The 16,163-nt window shown below is 32.1% G+C and overlaps 1 protein-coding gene and 1 pseudogene across 1 annotated transcript; both read right to left on the bottom strand.

The window, feature by feature from the left end:
- Positions 1-2,891: 2,891 nt before the first annotated feature.
- On the bottom strand, positions 2,892-3,449 carry LOC132947527 (uncharacterized). The gene has a single exon (XM_061017833.1). The coding sequence runs from the start codon at positions 3,447-3,449 to the stop codon at positions 2,892-2,894; it is 558 nt and encodes a 185-aa protein (XP_060873816.1).
- An 877-nt stretch (positions 3,450-4,326) lies between these two features.
- Positions 4,327-9,944, bottom strand: LOC132946857 (uncharacterized; annotated as a pseudogene).
- Positions 9,945-16,163: the final 6,219 nt, after the last annotated feature.

The raw sequence follows: 16,163 nt of genomic DNA on the forward strand, positions 1-16,163 counted from the left end.
CAAACCAAGTGTTTTCATAAACAATTGAATAAACAACCTACTCTAGAAAACTGTAGTGAATAATGTTTGATTTTTCTGTAGGCATATTATGTTCTACATTCACTAAATAATTTGTTGTTCATTTAGGACAAAGTGTACGAGAAAATTCGTTTTTAGACACTAACAAACTCTCAAAAATTCATGTGATATGTCGCTTTAATTGTTATGAACTTATGGGTATCAAACTGTATGAATACTATAGGTATACACTATATGTCTATATCCATACGCACAAACATCTTAACATTTGGTTCAAAGTACAAAACAAAAACGCAAAAAGCACTTACAATTAGCCAAGTAAAATTTGTTAAATGTGCACCGGAGTGAATCACTAGGTTAGGTTTGGTAACACGATTGAGAACGCTCCATATTTTATTATTTTTCCAACGTTGCCAAATTTAATCCAATGATAATTTTAGTACGATAATCTGTTGATATTAAAACATCCATTACTAAAATATGTTGTAGTTCAAATTCTAATTTAAATTCAAGAAGAAAAAATATTGATGTGGGTATTGATAACAAAATTGATGAATAGCAGGGTCAAGTTATTAAGGATGATATGTCTATGACCTATAGTAATAGGTTAAGTAGATTTGGGAGCTTACATTATTTGAAAATATTAGTAGGTAATTACCTACTATCATTTGTAAAAATGATTTAAGCATAATGAATTCTACATCTAATATTACATATATCCTAGTTTATAAAATCATATTTAAGGATTATTATCCTTAGTATGAACATTAAAATAAATCACAAACTACTTTTTAGAAGTTTGAGTAAAATACATCAATATTTTAATGAGAATCACCCACTAAATAAGGGGGATTTTCATTTGAAAAATTGAAGTTGTCATCGCCACAGGGGTACTCCTTTAGTACTCGGCCTGTGATGCCGAGTTGTATTTGATATAAATAAAAATAAATAAAATATATGCCTAATAAATAATATAATAATTATAATGTAGCTAAGTATTACAACATGTTATGTACATAATTTATCTTTCTTACTAGTTATTATATTTATTATTTTTTTAATAGCTTAAATTAATTTTGTAGTCACAACATTTATAAAAGTTTGCTCATAAATATTTCATATTGTAACGTAGTAGTTAGAATTTCATAAAAATTTTTCTTTTGTAATCTAAGATTTTAAAATGTAATACAAGATTCATTATAAGATTGTCTACATTTATCAAAAAAGAATGTCTACTGGAAAGTCAAATTAAATTTTTATGTGCTTTTGAATTTTTACTGTATTGGTTATTCACTCGATTTCTCATGTGGTGATTTTCTTCTTTTGTTGTAATTGGAACACGTAGAACTGTATATACTTGAAAATTACACCATATGTTTATTAATGTAATGCCACTATGTAAATAGTAACTAAGATGTGTTAACTAATGTCCTCTGCTGCTGAGTTGTATTTGATATTTTGATATAAATAAAAATTAAAAATAAATAATATAATAAACTAATAACTATAGTATTATAGCTATTACAACCAGGGACTGGAGGCTTTTGAATTTATCAGTATCGGTTCCGGTACCGGTTCTCCAAAACAAAATAATGGTTCCGGTTCAGTTCTGTTTCTTTGATGAAAAAAAATAAAGGTACCGGTTCCAAATAATTTCAGTTCCAGTTCCCGTAATATCGGTAGCGAAAAGTATAATATTTTTAAATACAAATGACATTCAATCTAATTAATGATATTGATTTGGCAATTGAATCGTTGTCGGAATACTTACCAGAAGAATTCAACCCTTGCAAATCGGTTTGAAGAAAATTGAGTTGTACAAATTCATAGATATAGAAGAGTTCGTAAATTACCTTTATTTTCACATAATATTTGGATCATGTATAATAGAGATTTGAATGGAAAAAACAAAATCAAAAGAAAAAAGATGCAAAGTGAAGTAAAAACATGGATATGGGTTTTTTATTTTGTTCACCATTGTCTCTAACGGTACCTATATAATTTTTAAAGAAAATTTAATAATTAGGTAGGTACGACATGGTAACTAACCTTATACGACCCTATAAAATAATTAGGATACATATTTATAAGATATTGGACTTTCCCATAGTTTAATGTTGTTTGCTGATAAAAATAAATAATTTAAACCAAAATGTGTTTCATGACCACCGTTCTTATATAAAATAAGAATTATGCATATTTTTAGATTTTTGAAAATTTGTTATAACATTTTGATTCTAAATAACGATCAATACAAAAGTTGTAACATAAACGAATTATTTTTTTCAAATGTAAGACCTGATTGTAACTTATTATGACATAGGTATTGGGATAATATAATAATAATAATAATATATTATAAATAATTTGTTAACCAATATATGGTGACAGAGATTTCTTAAACTTCCAGGGGCATGGCATGTACATTGTATTCGTTAACAAGAACTTTTTGGGGGCCCCGTAGAACTACATTTTTTTGTATACCTATACCTAAATAATTCATATTTTACAATACCTATAACAATTTAAGACCACATGTGTTTACTGATTATGTGAGCTGGAACTGGGTACTAAGCATTTGTTTCGTACAATTTTGTTTTAAAATCAAATTAGTTTTTTATTGAATACATAACATATTATATACATTAAAATAAATCAACACTCCTATACATTTAAATTTAATGTACCTCAAGAGATATTTTGATTTTAATTGACTCTAATATTAAAAATATCAGTGTAAAACGAATTCTGCTTCATGTACAATTTGCTATGTTATGTATAATAAGAGATCAAAACTACATTAAAAATCCTCAATAATTTGCAGTTACAAGGAAAGGATGACTTACAAATTTTGAATTCATGCTTAAAAATACTTACAAATACGGGTCGGTTGATGCTGGAGTGAGGGGGCGTGAGTTCAGCACGGCTTCAACTCGACACAATACGGTTGTAAATTCTTCGTACGTGAACTCGTGAGCACCCATGATTCGGACGAGCAGTCGTTTACACGAGCGTACTGCGGCCTCCCACAACCCACCAAAATGTGGTGCACTGGGGGGATTAAACTTCCAGTCGCAGTAGGACTTCCCCAATGTAATAATCGATTGTGCGGCTGGGTTATTAATCAGCTGACGCAATTGCCTGTCGGCACCAACAAAATTTGTTCCACAGTCAGAATAGACCGTCGTAGGCAGGCCGCGCCGAGCGACGAACCGGTCGAAGGCGGCGAGGAAGGCCGGAGTGGACAAATCTGATACTAATTCCAAATGGACGGCCTTGACGCTCATACATACGAATACGGCTATATACGCCTTGTACGTCCTAGATTTTCGTAATTTATTGTCACGCATGGGTATAGGCCCGGCGTAGTCAACACCGACGTAAGAAAACGGACGACATTGCAACACCCGCGATTCTGATAGATCTGCCATGACCGGCGTGGGGACGGACGCGCGGAGACGCACGCACCGTGTGCATTGACTAACGACAGAATGGATAACGGAACGCAGCGACACAATCCAGTATTGCCGATGTATCAAGGAGGTCATTACCCGTGGTCCCGAGTGACCAGTGATTTTGTGCCAGAATGTAAAACGAATTATTTTGTACAATAATGTAAAACGAAAAAGCAAAAGACAATTCTTCAACTACTTTCAAACTAGACACACTATTTCATCATTACTTCATGCAAGTATACATATAATGAACATCGATCATCTTAGGACTGCATCCGAAACAGCAATGACCGAGAACAATAGTTGAACGAATGTATATACTCGATACCTAAACGAATGATAGCAGTCTAGTTCTCTAAAAATTATGACATTTGTACCTACCGGTGAACTTGGAAGATACACCTTCAAAACTGAAGAGTAAGCAAAGAAGTGCTTTCAAGATTGGGTCGATCTTTGGTCGGTAACTTTAAAAAGCCCGACAAAATTACTGCGTTGGATAGATTAGGAACCTGGGTTGATCGGGAGTGGGTAAATAGGTCTTCCATTAGGAATCACTTCGGCCTGGGTAGTATAAGACTTTTGACCCATTATTTTTAGTGCTCCAAACTGGTTTTTCCAAGTCCTATATCCCTAACCTATAGTTGTTTCTATAAAAAATTAATTTGTATAAAATGTAGTTTAGTTAATCGATCAATATTGTGGAATTTAATGTAAGTAATACAAAATATGTTAATTACCCGCCCATATACGTATTGAAAATAAAAATAAAAAAGTACTATGATGATGAAACTTTATTAAAATACATAATTATATAATACAAACAATTATGTTTTTTTCAAAGAAAACAATGAATTTAGTATAAAAAATAACGATTATTCTTATAGATAAATAAATATAATATAAATCATAGCAGTGTGGTTGACAGAGGTAAAGTACATGTATAATATAATGAAAAAAAAAATATTTACGTATCATTTAAATGTAGCTCATTGTAGTCACACAACGACCCGAAGACTTTTACAATGTTGAGATGGGGTGTACATACCTAAAGAATAAAAACAGTATGACATAAATCAGTTTTTATATTGATATAATTTCTAACCAATATTGTTAATACTTTAAGAATATTTTAATTAAATATATAATATTATATTATGTGTCATATTCATGTATTGTAACCTGCAGTTTAATAATTATTACCATTTTCAGCATTTATTTCCAAATATGCACTCACATGTTCTGAAATAATATGCATTAGCTTCGGGTAAATACATATTTATTGTTACTTTATTATCTAGTGAAACTTTTTTTATTAAGAAAAAAATATAGTAATAAATATTATACATGAATTAAATATTAACGCTTTGCATTTAAACATTTTTTTTTTTTTATTTGAGATAAAGGCTTCAACAACAACAGGTTATTAGCCTATGGTTACAACAAAATTGAACAAAGATAATATAATATATACAGATATTTACAATTTATGGTTAAGATGGATATAGTGGAAAAATTTGTAAATTGCTTCGGTGTTTTCTTCACTGATGGCGAGTCGGAAGGATGATGAGTTCTTGAAGATTTTCTGAGCTTGGGAGTATTTTGGGCATTTTCTTACAATGTGTTCGATCGATAAAATCACGTTACATGCAGTGCATATTGGATGCAGGTTCCTTGGTGATGAGGAATGAGTGGGTGAGGTGAGTGTGACCTATTCTGGCTCGGGAAATGATGACTTCGTCTCTTCTTCTTAGGCTATCGGAAAAATTCCATTTTTTGATGTGGGGCTTGGTGGTCCTTAATTTATTTGATAGGGGAACGTTGGACCAGTTTTTCTGCCATGTCTCTAGTATTTTAAGGTTAATGATGTTGAGTGATTCTGAGGATGTGGTTAGGTTTAGTTTTGGAGTATTCTGGTGAAGTGAAGCTTCGTTTGCAAGTTTGTCTGCTGTTTCGTTGCCAGAAATGCCGACGTGGGACGGAACCCACATGAAAGTGAATGTTTTATTTGATGTTGATATCAGTTCCTGGATGTGCTGGACTAGTTCATTTGTAGAGTAGGGATTTAAGATTGTTTTTAAAGCACTTAAAGATTCACTGATTATAACGAAAGAGTCCGGAATGGAGGAGGAGGCGATTTTCAGAGCTTCGAGAATAGCATAAGTTTTCGCTGTGTAGATGCTGGTGCTGGGAGGGAGAGCAAATGTCTAATGTTCATGTCCTAGAACTGCCGCAAAACCCACACCGTTGGGATTTTTGGAGGCGTCAGTGTATATAGGTGTACTACTAGGGAATTGTTGAGACATTATTTCTGAGAAGAGATTACGGATGATAGTGCTGTCGGTGGAATTTTTACAGTGATTGGTAAGTTGTGTATTGATATGAGGAGACCACATCCAAGGTGGCGATGAGAGTTGTATTTTGCTCATCGATTTTGTTGGAGGCCAATATTTGTACTGATCGTTGTGAAATGTTCAAAAATTTTATTCCTGTTGTTGGTAGGACTAGTAGCAAGGGGGTTGTGAAGAATCTTGCTAGATATATGATTAGGCAAGTTCTTAATTCTTAATATGTATTTGAGTATAAGGCTATGGCGTCTTAGTTCAAGAGGGAGTTCACCAGCGTAGCATAAGATTCTATCTACCGGGCTGGTTCTATAAGCTCCAGTAGCCAATCGTATACTTTGGTTATGTATAGGATTAATGGTGTTGAGTACATTATTTTTGAGGAATTGTAAATTATAGCACCATAGTCAATTATCGAGAGAATGAGAGATTTGTAGATTCTGAGGAGGCTTTTTGTCTCAGATCCCCATGTCTTGTTGCCGAGTATTTTAATGATTTTCATTCTTGATAGACATTCACCTTTGAGTTTTTTCAAGTAGGGGCACCAGCTAAGTTTGTCGTCGAACGTGAGACCCAGGATACGGATATTATTGGAAAAGGTCAAAGGGGAGTTCATGAAAGTGATTGGCGGAAAGTGATCTTTTTTTCTTTTTGTTGAATATGATACATTGCGTTTTTGAGGGAGAAAACGTAAACCCAGACTCCGACGACCACCTGGATAGGACATTCAGGGAAAGTTTAAGAAAGCGGGTGGTAGTCTCAATTTGCGATCCGCTGCAGTAGATATGGCAATCGTCCACGAAGAGAATGTATTTGACCGGCTTCGGGATTTTTCCACAAATGTCATTAATGGCGAAAAGAAAGAGAGTAACGTTGAGAGCAGATCCTTGAGGAAGTCCGTTGACAATATCATGAGATGATGAAAGGTGGTTATTAACTTTGACGCAAAACTTACGTTTGGCAAGAAAATTTTTTATAAATCTCAGGAGGTTACCATTCAGTTCCCAGTTGTGAAGAATTGTTAAGAATCTGTTTTTCCATACAGTGTCGTATGCATTTTTGATGTGGAGAGCAATTGCAATGAGTTACTGATTGTTTCTATATGAGGAGCAGATGTCGGTATGTATTGAGGTTAACGCATCTAGTGTTGAGTGGTTATGTCTGAAACCCCATTGCTCTTTGTTAAGGAGAGTCTTAGATTCTAACATCCAAATTAGACGTTTGTTTATAATTTTTTCGAGGAGCTTGCTCAAAGTGCTGATTAAAGATATTGGTCTATAGTTCTTGATTTCAAATTTGGATTTGTCTGGCTTGGGAATGGGGATTACGTTAGCATTTCTCCATTGAGAGGGGAAGAAACCTTGTGTCCATATGGTATTGTATATGAGGAGAAGTGTTTGGATTCCTATTTCTGGTAGATTTTTGAGGAATGAGTAAGGTATGTTGTCGGGTCCAGGACTCTTCCTGTTGCAAGATTGAAGTGACGAGGTCAGTTCAGACGTGTCCAGATCTAAGTTATATTGAGCGTTGGTTTGAGTGTATACTGTTTCAGGTGCTATGTTGTTGGAAGATCTGTGTGTGATAAATTCTGGGCTATAGTTCTCATCACTGTTGTTTTTTTTGAAAGAAATGAGCAAAGGATTCTGAGGCGTTGGGAGAGGAGACTATTTTTTCTTGATTGTAGTGCAGAATATCAGGAATGGTTTTGAATTTGTTTCCTTTGATAGAGTTTATTTTGCTCCATATTATTTTAGGAGATGTATTCTGGCTTATGGAAGAAGTTAAATTTTGCCATGAGAGGGTTTTGCTGTTTTTAGTAGTGTAACGGGCTATGGCCCTAGCATTTTTTAGGAGTATGTGGTCTTCAGGAGTTTTGGTTTTTTTTATATCGGTTGAATCTCTTTTTATAGTTTTTAATTGCATCATGACAGTCCTTATTCCACGATGGGACATTTTTTTCCCTGGGATTTTGGTTGGTCTTAAGCCCGATTGATTTATAGGCTGCATTGAAAATAGTTTCCGTGAATTTTTTGACTATTGAGTCAATTTTATCCTGGGTATCACATGGATTTTATGTCAACACTTGCCATTTGAATAGTGGTGCCGAATTATAATCAGTGATGGAAAGGTCAATCGCTGAGAAAGTACCGTTTTCAATATTATGTCTGGTAGGTTCATTATTGTTGAGGAGGAAGAGAGACTCGTCGTCTAGAAATTCGTCTACTGATTTCCCCCGATCATCGGTGTGCGAGCAACCCCATGCTATGTTGCGGCTGTTGAAGTCACCTAAGAGTACGAAGGGCTTAGGGAGTGGACGTATCATATCTGTGAGGTGCTGTTTTGTAAAGATTTTACTGTCCGGAATATATATATTGCATATGCATAAGTGTTTCATAAATTTTACGAGTGTAGCTGTTACTTCAATGTCGGACACTATTGGGATGTCTTCGCTTTCAAGAGTATTACGAATGAAGGTGGCAACGCCACCACTAGCTCTGTTTTAAAAAAAAAAACCTGAGTAGCTTTTGATGTGGGCAGTGTGGTTATTCTTTAGGTTGGTTTCTTGGAAGCAGATAATTTTAGGTTGAAAGTCATATACAATACGGTTGATATCGACTATCCGTTTATAGAAGCCGTTAATGTTCCATTGGATAATTGTGCTCATGATTAGATGTTATTAATAGATAGTGAATGGTATATTAGGTGAGGAGAGGTCAGGAGTATTGAGAGTATGGAGAATGCTTTTATAGGATGGGACTTTATTTAGGAGATTGATTGTACGAGGATGGTTGGAGTGAGATTGATCAGCTAATGTATTGGGAGGGATTGGAATAAAAGGTTTTGTAGTCTGGTGAGCTTGGCTTTTGTAGATTTATCGTTTATCATTGGTCTGACTTGTTCAGTAATTTTTTGAAGTGTGTGGATGTCGACATTGACTTCTTCGCATAGATAATTGATATTGATGTTACTCAAGTTCTCCATTGCGTATGAGTATTGAGAGTAGGATATAGGGATTTCTGTATTATTTGAGAAAAAAGATTCGGCGGGTTTGAGTCCTTCAATGAGTTTCGTGTGGATATTTTCGAGTGCGCTGCTTTTTTTAAAGTTTTTTGGATGATTCTAGAGTTTTATTTTTTGTTTTGTTTGACTCTAATAGTTTTTCTCTTATGTTTTTGGGCTGTTCGGGATTTTTATTATTCTGTTGTTCGATGTGGTGTGGTGTAACTGATGGTGATGACGAGCTGGTTGGCGATGGTAGAGTTCTTTTGATTGGTTCATTAGGGATACATGTTACATTATTTGGCTTGAGTGGTTCTGATAGGTAGGCGCTGGAGTTTTGGGTAACGTTTGTTTTTTCGTAGATAGGGGTTAACTTTTGAGTGCTGTTAAGGGTAGTGTTTTTGTTCTGGGTGTCGTTTTCATTCTCATTGGGAGTAATATCGTTTGAGTACAGCTTAAGGGATTAGATAATACACTATCCTCCTCACTTGATGTTACTAGTGTTGTCATGAATAGTGTTTTTGTTTTTTTACAGAAGACGGATGTATCTCCAGATTGGTGGCATACGTAGCATTTCAGTGTATCGTCTGTTAAAAAAATTCTAAAGTCTGTGTTGTCGTACTTAATGACGATTGAACTAGGTACATTAGCAATATCATCAGGGTGTATATATACTTGGCGACGAAAGCTACTAATGTGTGCCAGGTCATCATGAAAACCGGCTTTAAGAAAGGTTATTTGAGATATGGTTTTGATGCCTTCTAATAATAGATGTTCGTTGATTATTTCGTGCGGGATTATCAGGTGTGCATTAGAGATGATAAATCTTTTTGCAGGATTGACCAACCGGCGAAAAGGTATTTGGTGTTCGTTTACTGATATGAATGAATAATTTTTAATTAGTTCGTCGGCGATAAGCTTGTCCGTGAAATAAACGCAAAAACGGTTGTTGGAAATACGAGATGCAAATGAAATATTTTTGGTTGAAGTGATTTTTCCGAGGGCTTTTGTGTATTCAATTTGGGTTATGTCATTAATAGTGTTAAAAACAATAGCTTGTTCTTTTTTTGGAAAAATGGTGTTGGCTGTGGTTTCTGTGAATGATTTTGGAGTGTTGGTTTTTATTTGAGATGTAGATTGTGTTTGTATGTGGGTATCCGTGACTGATAAATTGGCCGAAGCCATATTATCGGTAGATTGCTCTGTGTCGAGCGACAGTGGCTTAATTAGCTAATTAGTGAGGGCCGATAAAGATAAGAAGTTACATACCTGCCAGAAGAATGTTTATGTAGTAATATACACTGCTATTGCAAGCTAATAAATACGCAACACACGTGTGCTCTGGGCGGAGGTCGAACTCGTACTGATTTAAACATTTATTTTATGGAAAAAATATATTTTCAATCATCGTAGAATATTCTACGAACATACCTATACGTACATATAGGTATTAGGTACCTACTTAGTACTTACTTTTGAGCGGCACCGAAGCCTTCCCTAAACAATTTATACAATTAATTCAACATGAACACAATATATTATGATATAATATTTTATGGTTTATCTATAATTTTTCTTAAGAAATTGCGCATTTAAAATAATAATTTGTTGTCGATCAGCACTGATGCAAAAAATCTAAATGTCTATATTATCATACTATAACGATGCATTTTTAATGGTATGATAATATTGTGTAAAATATTTGCGCAGTGTTCATTATTGCATATTCAAATAGAACACTATGAATAAAAAAAAAGGTGGGTAAGTGGATGTCACTCTGCTGTACTGTAGGTTACTAGTGGGTTTATGTAATGGATGGTGTTAAATATGAATTCAATGATATAATATCATTGTATAAGAAAAACGATTCTGAGCGAAAACGGTCAGTCAGCCTATGATATTACCATGTATATTTTATGATATTATTGTAAATAAAGTAATTTATATATAACCTATTTACGTAGAGACTTGTTTTAAATTTTCCATCCTTAGCTATAAAAGTTGAACATTTTACAAATTTTTAACTACAAAATAATTATTAAATTTTAAACATGATAAATTTTGTCAAAATTTGAACTTTAAATACTCATAAAAAAAAAATTTTGCCTATATATTTTTAATATTTTTCAATTGCTATTGTAAAAATATATCAGGAGCCTTGCATTAAATATTCACACTTTTTACCCAACAAATAAAGTTTTATTGACATCCATAGAATAAAATACTAATAAAATTGGAAACCAGAAAATGTTTTTAAATAGTTCAAAACAAATACAAATATTTTGAAAATTTGATCGTATATAGGAAATGTAAATATAAACAACCAGTAAAGAATTCATGTATATACGTTCATTTGTTTTAAAGAAACTAAAAAAACCTAAATTCGATTTAGTCAAAAACCGATTTTGCGTAAAAATTCCCGTTTTTCCTTAATTTTTATTTTGTTTTTCGGGCGCTTTTGAAAACTATTGGGAATTTTAAATTATGACTTCCCGAAAATTTCAACTAGATTAACTTTCCCATCAAACAAGATACTGAAGTTGAAAATCGAAGCATTATTTCAACTACTAATCGTGTACACAGACACAAAAATAAAAATAATAATAAAAAAACACACATCATTGTAAAATCAATACATTCATCGCTCCGCTGAGAATCTAAAATGTATACCAACAGAAGTCGATCCACACAAGGGGTTTAGTCTTGAAATAAATTGACCTAAACTATCATTCAGGGGTGATGGGAAAACTTAGAAATTAAAATTTTGGCAGTTATGAGTTAACAGGTACTTACAAATATTAAGATTATAATTTTCTTAAAATAATATTATTGAAATTGTAAGTAAGTTTTCAAAATCTATTTTTCTATTAAAAATAAGTTTCAATTTTTCTGTATCAAATTCCATACCTGAACGATTATTTTCAAAGCTCAAAATGTTGTTGTAAAATTAACATTTAAATTCGCTATGTTTTAAACTCGTATCGAAGGTTTCATGCTTATATAATGTGAAACACCAAAAAAGCGATTATTGAAGTATGAAAACGATAAACAAGTGACAACATACCTAGTAGAAAATACTTAAAAAGCCTAACAAGTCAACTATAACTATTCTGCCATGCATTGAGCTACGTCCAACGGAAAACACTGTAAGTGATTCTTGGGTACAGGAAATTAGGTCAACAGTGAACCAAAAAACCAGCCAACGAGATATCACAAATATGATCCGTAAAAACAACTGCGTAAACAACGAATATAAAGACCAAATATCTATAGTAACAGTTTCAGTGTCATTCGAGACTTAACCGATTATAGTCCTATTCAGTGATAACACCTTGGTACACTCTTTGCATATTAACTGATGTGCACAAAAAATATTCCACGTATTGTAAAATATAGGGTCACATTAAATAACTGGCCAACCATATAGGGATAAAAACCGGTGATGACCACCTAGTAGGGCCTCGACAGCTGGAACAAATCCTCCTGCACCATAAGTATTAACTAACAAAATAATATATTGACACTATTTTAACGAGAAATACGTTTAAATGAAATGTATTTTCAAACGATAGGCATGTGTGATGGATGAGCCACCCTTTAAAGTTAAAATGAAATAAATGATTTTGGGACAGTAGATAGTCTTTTAACATTTTTTTTTAGTGTCAACCAGTCTTTAACGAATGCCAGTTGCTAATCGGCGACACTGATTACCTATATAGTATTAAAAATGTTGTATTATCTTGTTTGCACGATGTATATGATTCAATATTTAAATACAGTTTTATAAAAAACAATTGTATACTAACTTAAAGCTTTAGTTAGATCTACCCAACCATTTGCATCACCACATCTCCCTAAATCATAAAAGGTATATTGGTTATTGTAAAAATTATCGACTTCAGCCGATTGCAAAGAATGACAGTCGAAGTATGAATGTAAGACACCTATATTATAATATGTGCTGCCTTAAGATCCTCACACACTGCAGCAGTGGCGGTGGCGGTGCCGTTAAATTGCTGCAGGGCACAATCACCGCCACCGCTACCGCAAAAGTGTGTGGGGACCTTTAAAAGGTGAACTATGTTAGTAAAAAAAATCAAGGAAGAATATACTTAATTTGACATAATTATAAATATAAATCACACATCACACGGCTACATTAAATAGGACCAATAAAAGTTATTAGACTATAACTTCATGACGTGTTTCTCGCATTGTGCTGAAATCATTTGTTTTTTAAATATTCAAAGTATCTTATTTATATTTTAGTTACACAAAACATGTAGTATATTATAAAAATATTATAACACCATTAAGTATATATATTATAAAAATATAGTTAACTAGTTAAGTATAAACAGTGACATTCTATCAAAAATAGTTTTGATATCTAAAGATCTAAATTAAATATTTGCCTTTTCTTTCTTCCATTAACTTTTCTTCAATCATTTGCTCTGTAACGATATTATTTTTAATAAAAACGAACATTAAAAATTATCATACCTATTTATAAAATTGACAACTGATTTAGGTATTATAGGTATATAAATATTATGAATTTAACGTTTATACAAATATGAAATTAAACGAATACATATAAAAGTTAAACTATAGTTATAGGTAGATTAGTATACCTATGTTACAGACTTCCTTATAGTTATTATTATTTTTAATAATTTACGACAAAAGGTTGGTATACGGTTATAAATATTATTTTATTTAGGTACATAATATTATGTTTATTGTAAAAAACAATAAAATAAATGATTCAACCGTATATAAAAATGTAAACATGTTTACTGATGTGTAATTATAATAATAAATATTAAGGGAGTTTAAACATAAGAACCATACATTTTGCATATCTCATCGAAGCTTATTTTATTGATCTTTCTACTGAATTCCAAAACACTGTATCACATTAGACAAAAGTGAAACAGACTGTACATAAACATGTGTAATGTATAGATAATAAGTTGTTTAGTAAAATATAATAATTATACTTACGGATACAGTCATCTTGTTCTTTTCCAAAATAACAATAATGATTAGTAAAAAAATATGTTATATTTTCATAATTATGAAATTTTAAAATGGTTGACTTTTAAGAGGCCGTAACACGTAATGCCCAATTTCAAACGTATTATAGTATAGATACTTAAATTTGTGTTCACCAGAATAAATTGTTGATGTTAAGTTTCATATAAAATTGAATTTACCTAAGTTATTCAATTTAATTACAACACTATTAAAGGGTAAAGGGCAACTTATACGCGTTTATTGATATTCAGATATTCCTACAAGTTATGAGCATTTCGCTATTTTAATATTTCGCATGTTTATAACTTATTCAAAAAATAAATTTATAATGAATAAGATGCTTAGATAATATTATTCTAACCTTAAACCTTTGTGACATTTTTGTATTTTCATCCTATACTTCTCCATAAGCATTAATCTGTGATATATCGTGTAAAGTAAAAAAATATATAAATAAAAGTACTCACGTCCAGCCCATATTACATTACTCATACAACCGAGTATAAAAATAACAGTTAACATATCAAATTTCTGACCATATTTGTATCAATAATATTAACAGCGTTGAATACAATTGAAAGAATAATATAAAAATAATGTCGTCTAGTTATATAGTATTTAAAGGGTTATTGAGCAAATACAAAACAAACCAAGTGTTTCCATAAACAATTGAATAAACAGCCTACTCTAGAAAATAGTAATGAATAATGTTTGATTTTTGTGTAAGCATATTATGTTCTACATTCACTAAATAATTATTTTGTTCATTTAGGACAAAGTGTACTGGAAAATTTGTCTTTAGACACTAACAAACTCTCAAAAAGTCATGTGATGTGTCGTTTTAATTGTTTTGGGTATCAAACCATATGAATAGGTATGAACTATATCCATACGCACAAGCATCTTAAAATTTTGTTTAAACTACAACAGAAAAATGTAAAAAGCACTAATAATTTGCCAAGTAAAATGTGCTAAATGTGCACCAGAGTGGCCCCAACAAGGTTCTATTTACGATATCATGTCGGTGGAAGTTAACGAATTCCATGTCCCCATATTTTGTTTAAAATTGTTAAGTATTTATTGATGAAACTCTAAAAAAAATGACTGGAACATATTGACAAATAAAATCGATTATGGTTTTTGGTGTAACTCTAAAACAAATGACCGTAGGTACATGCAATTTTGACTGAATATTTATATTAGCATTTTCTATACACCATACAATTTTCCAAATAATTTGACTCGTTTTGAGCTGTTTACGGACATTGTCAGTTCTCTTTTTTTTTAGTTTTTTTAGCTATAAATATCAATAAAATTGTATTTGTTGGGTAGGAAAGCGTGAAAATTTACTTAGTAATATCATAGGCTGACTGACCGTTTTCACTCAGAATCGTTTTTCTATACAAATATATAATTATTTTATATCATTGAATTCAAATCTAAACATCCCTTTCAGTTACCTCTTAAGACCCTTAAGACCCCCTTTAACTATCCTGATCAACCACATGGGAGTTTGTAATTTGCACCACTCCAGGTATGTAATTTGCACCACCCTCAGGTAGTAAGAAATAGGAATTGTTATTTGCACCAAAATAAAAAATTTTTCGATAGTATCATTAGTATTGATAGTGTTATTACTCGATATTCTCGTTGACGTGACGTCAAGACTAGATGAACACGAATGACAATAATAATTTTTCGGGATTTTTCACCTTATCTGGTAATATTTTGACGTTTTACGTCCAATTGTCGGTCGTAATCGCGTTATATCGCGTTATATATATATATTTATATAATGTATATCAGTTTATTATTTTGATCAAATATCAACTAAGGCACTAAGCTATACGTTTAGTCTTGCCGTTTCGTCGTAATACGTAATTTAACGTAACATTTTTGTATTGTAGTATTTAATTTTTTTCTTGAAATATGGAAGTTAAGTTAATTAAAAGTAATCGCGGGGAAGATATTTTAGAATACGATAACCATACTTTTTATTTTGCATATAAAACATAAACTACAAATATAATTCGTTGGCGTTGTACACAGAGAAAATGTTCAGCAAAATTGTTTACTACAGGTGAAAATTTGACGATTGTCCGTGATGAAAGTGTACATGTAAATCACGATGAGAAAAACTTAAACGTTTATAAATTAAACCAATTGTGCAAAATAAAAGCACGAGAATCACCATATGAAAAACCAGCCAAAATTTTAAGAAATGTAGTGCAAAATCAACAGATTCCAATGTTATCACTACTAAGGATATTTCGGATTTAAGACGTAATATATATAATACGAAGAGGAA

This window comes from Metopolophium dirhodum, chromosome 6 (genome assembly GCF_019925205.1).
Source record: "Metopolophium dirhodum isolate CAU chromosome 6, ASM1992520v1, whole genome shotgun sequence".
Taxonomy (NCBI): domain Eukaryota; kingdom Metazoa; phylum Arthropoda; class Insecta; order Hemiptera; family Aphididae; genus Metopolophium; species Metopolophium dirhodum.

What these genes read in the sequence shown, in the direction of transcription:
- LOC132947527 (XM_061017833.1), bottom strand. Translation starts at nt 3,449, where the DNA reads ATGGCAGATCTATCAGAATCGCGGGTGTTGCAATGTCGTCCGTTTTCT.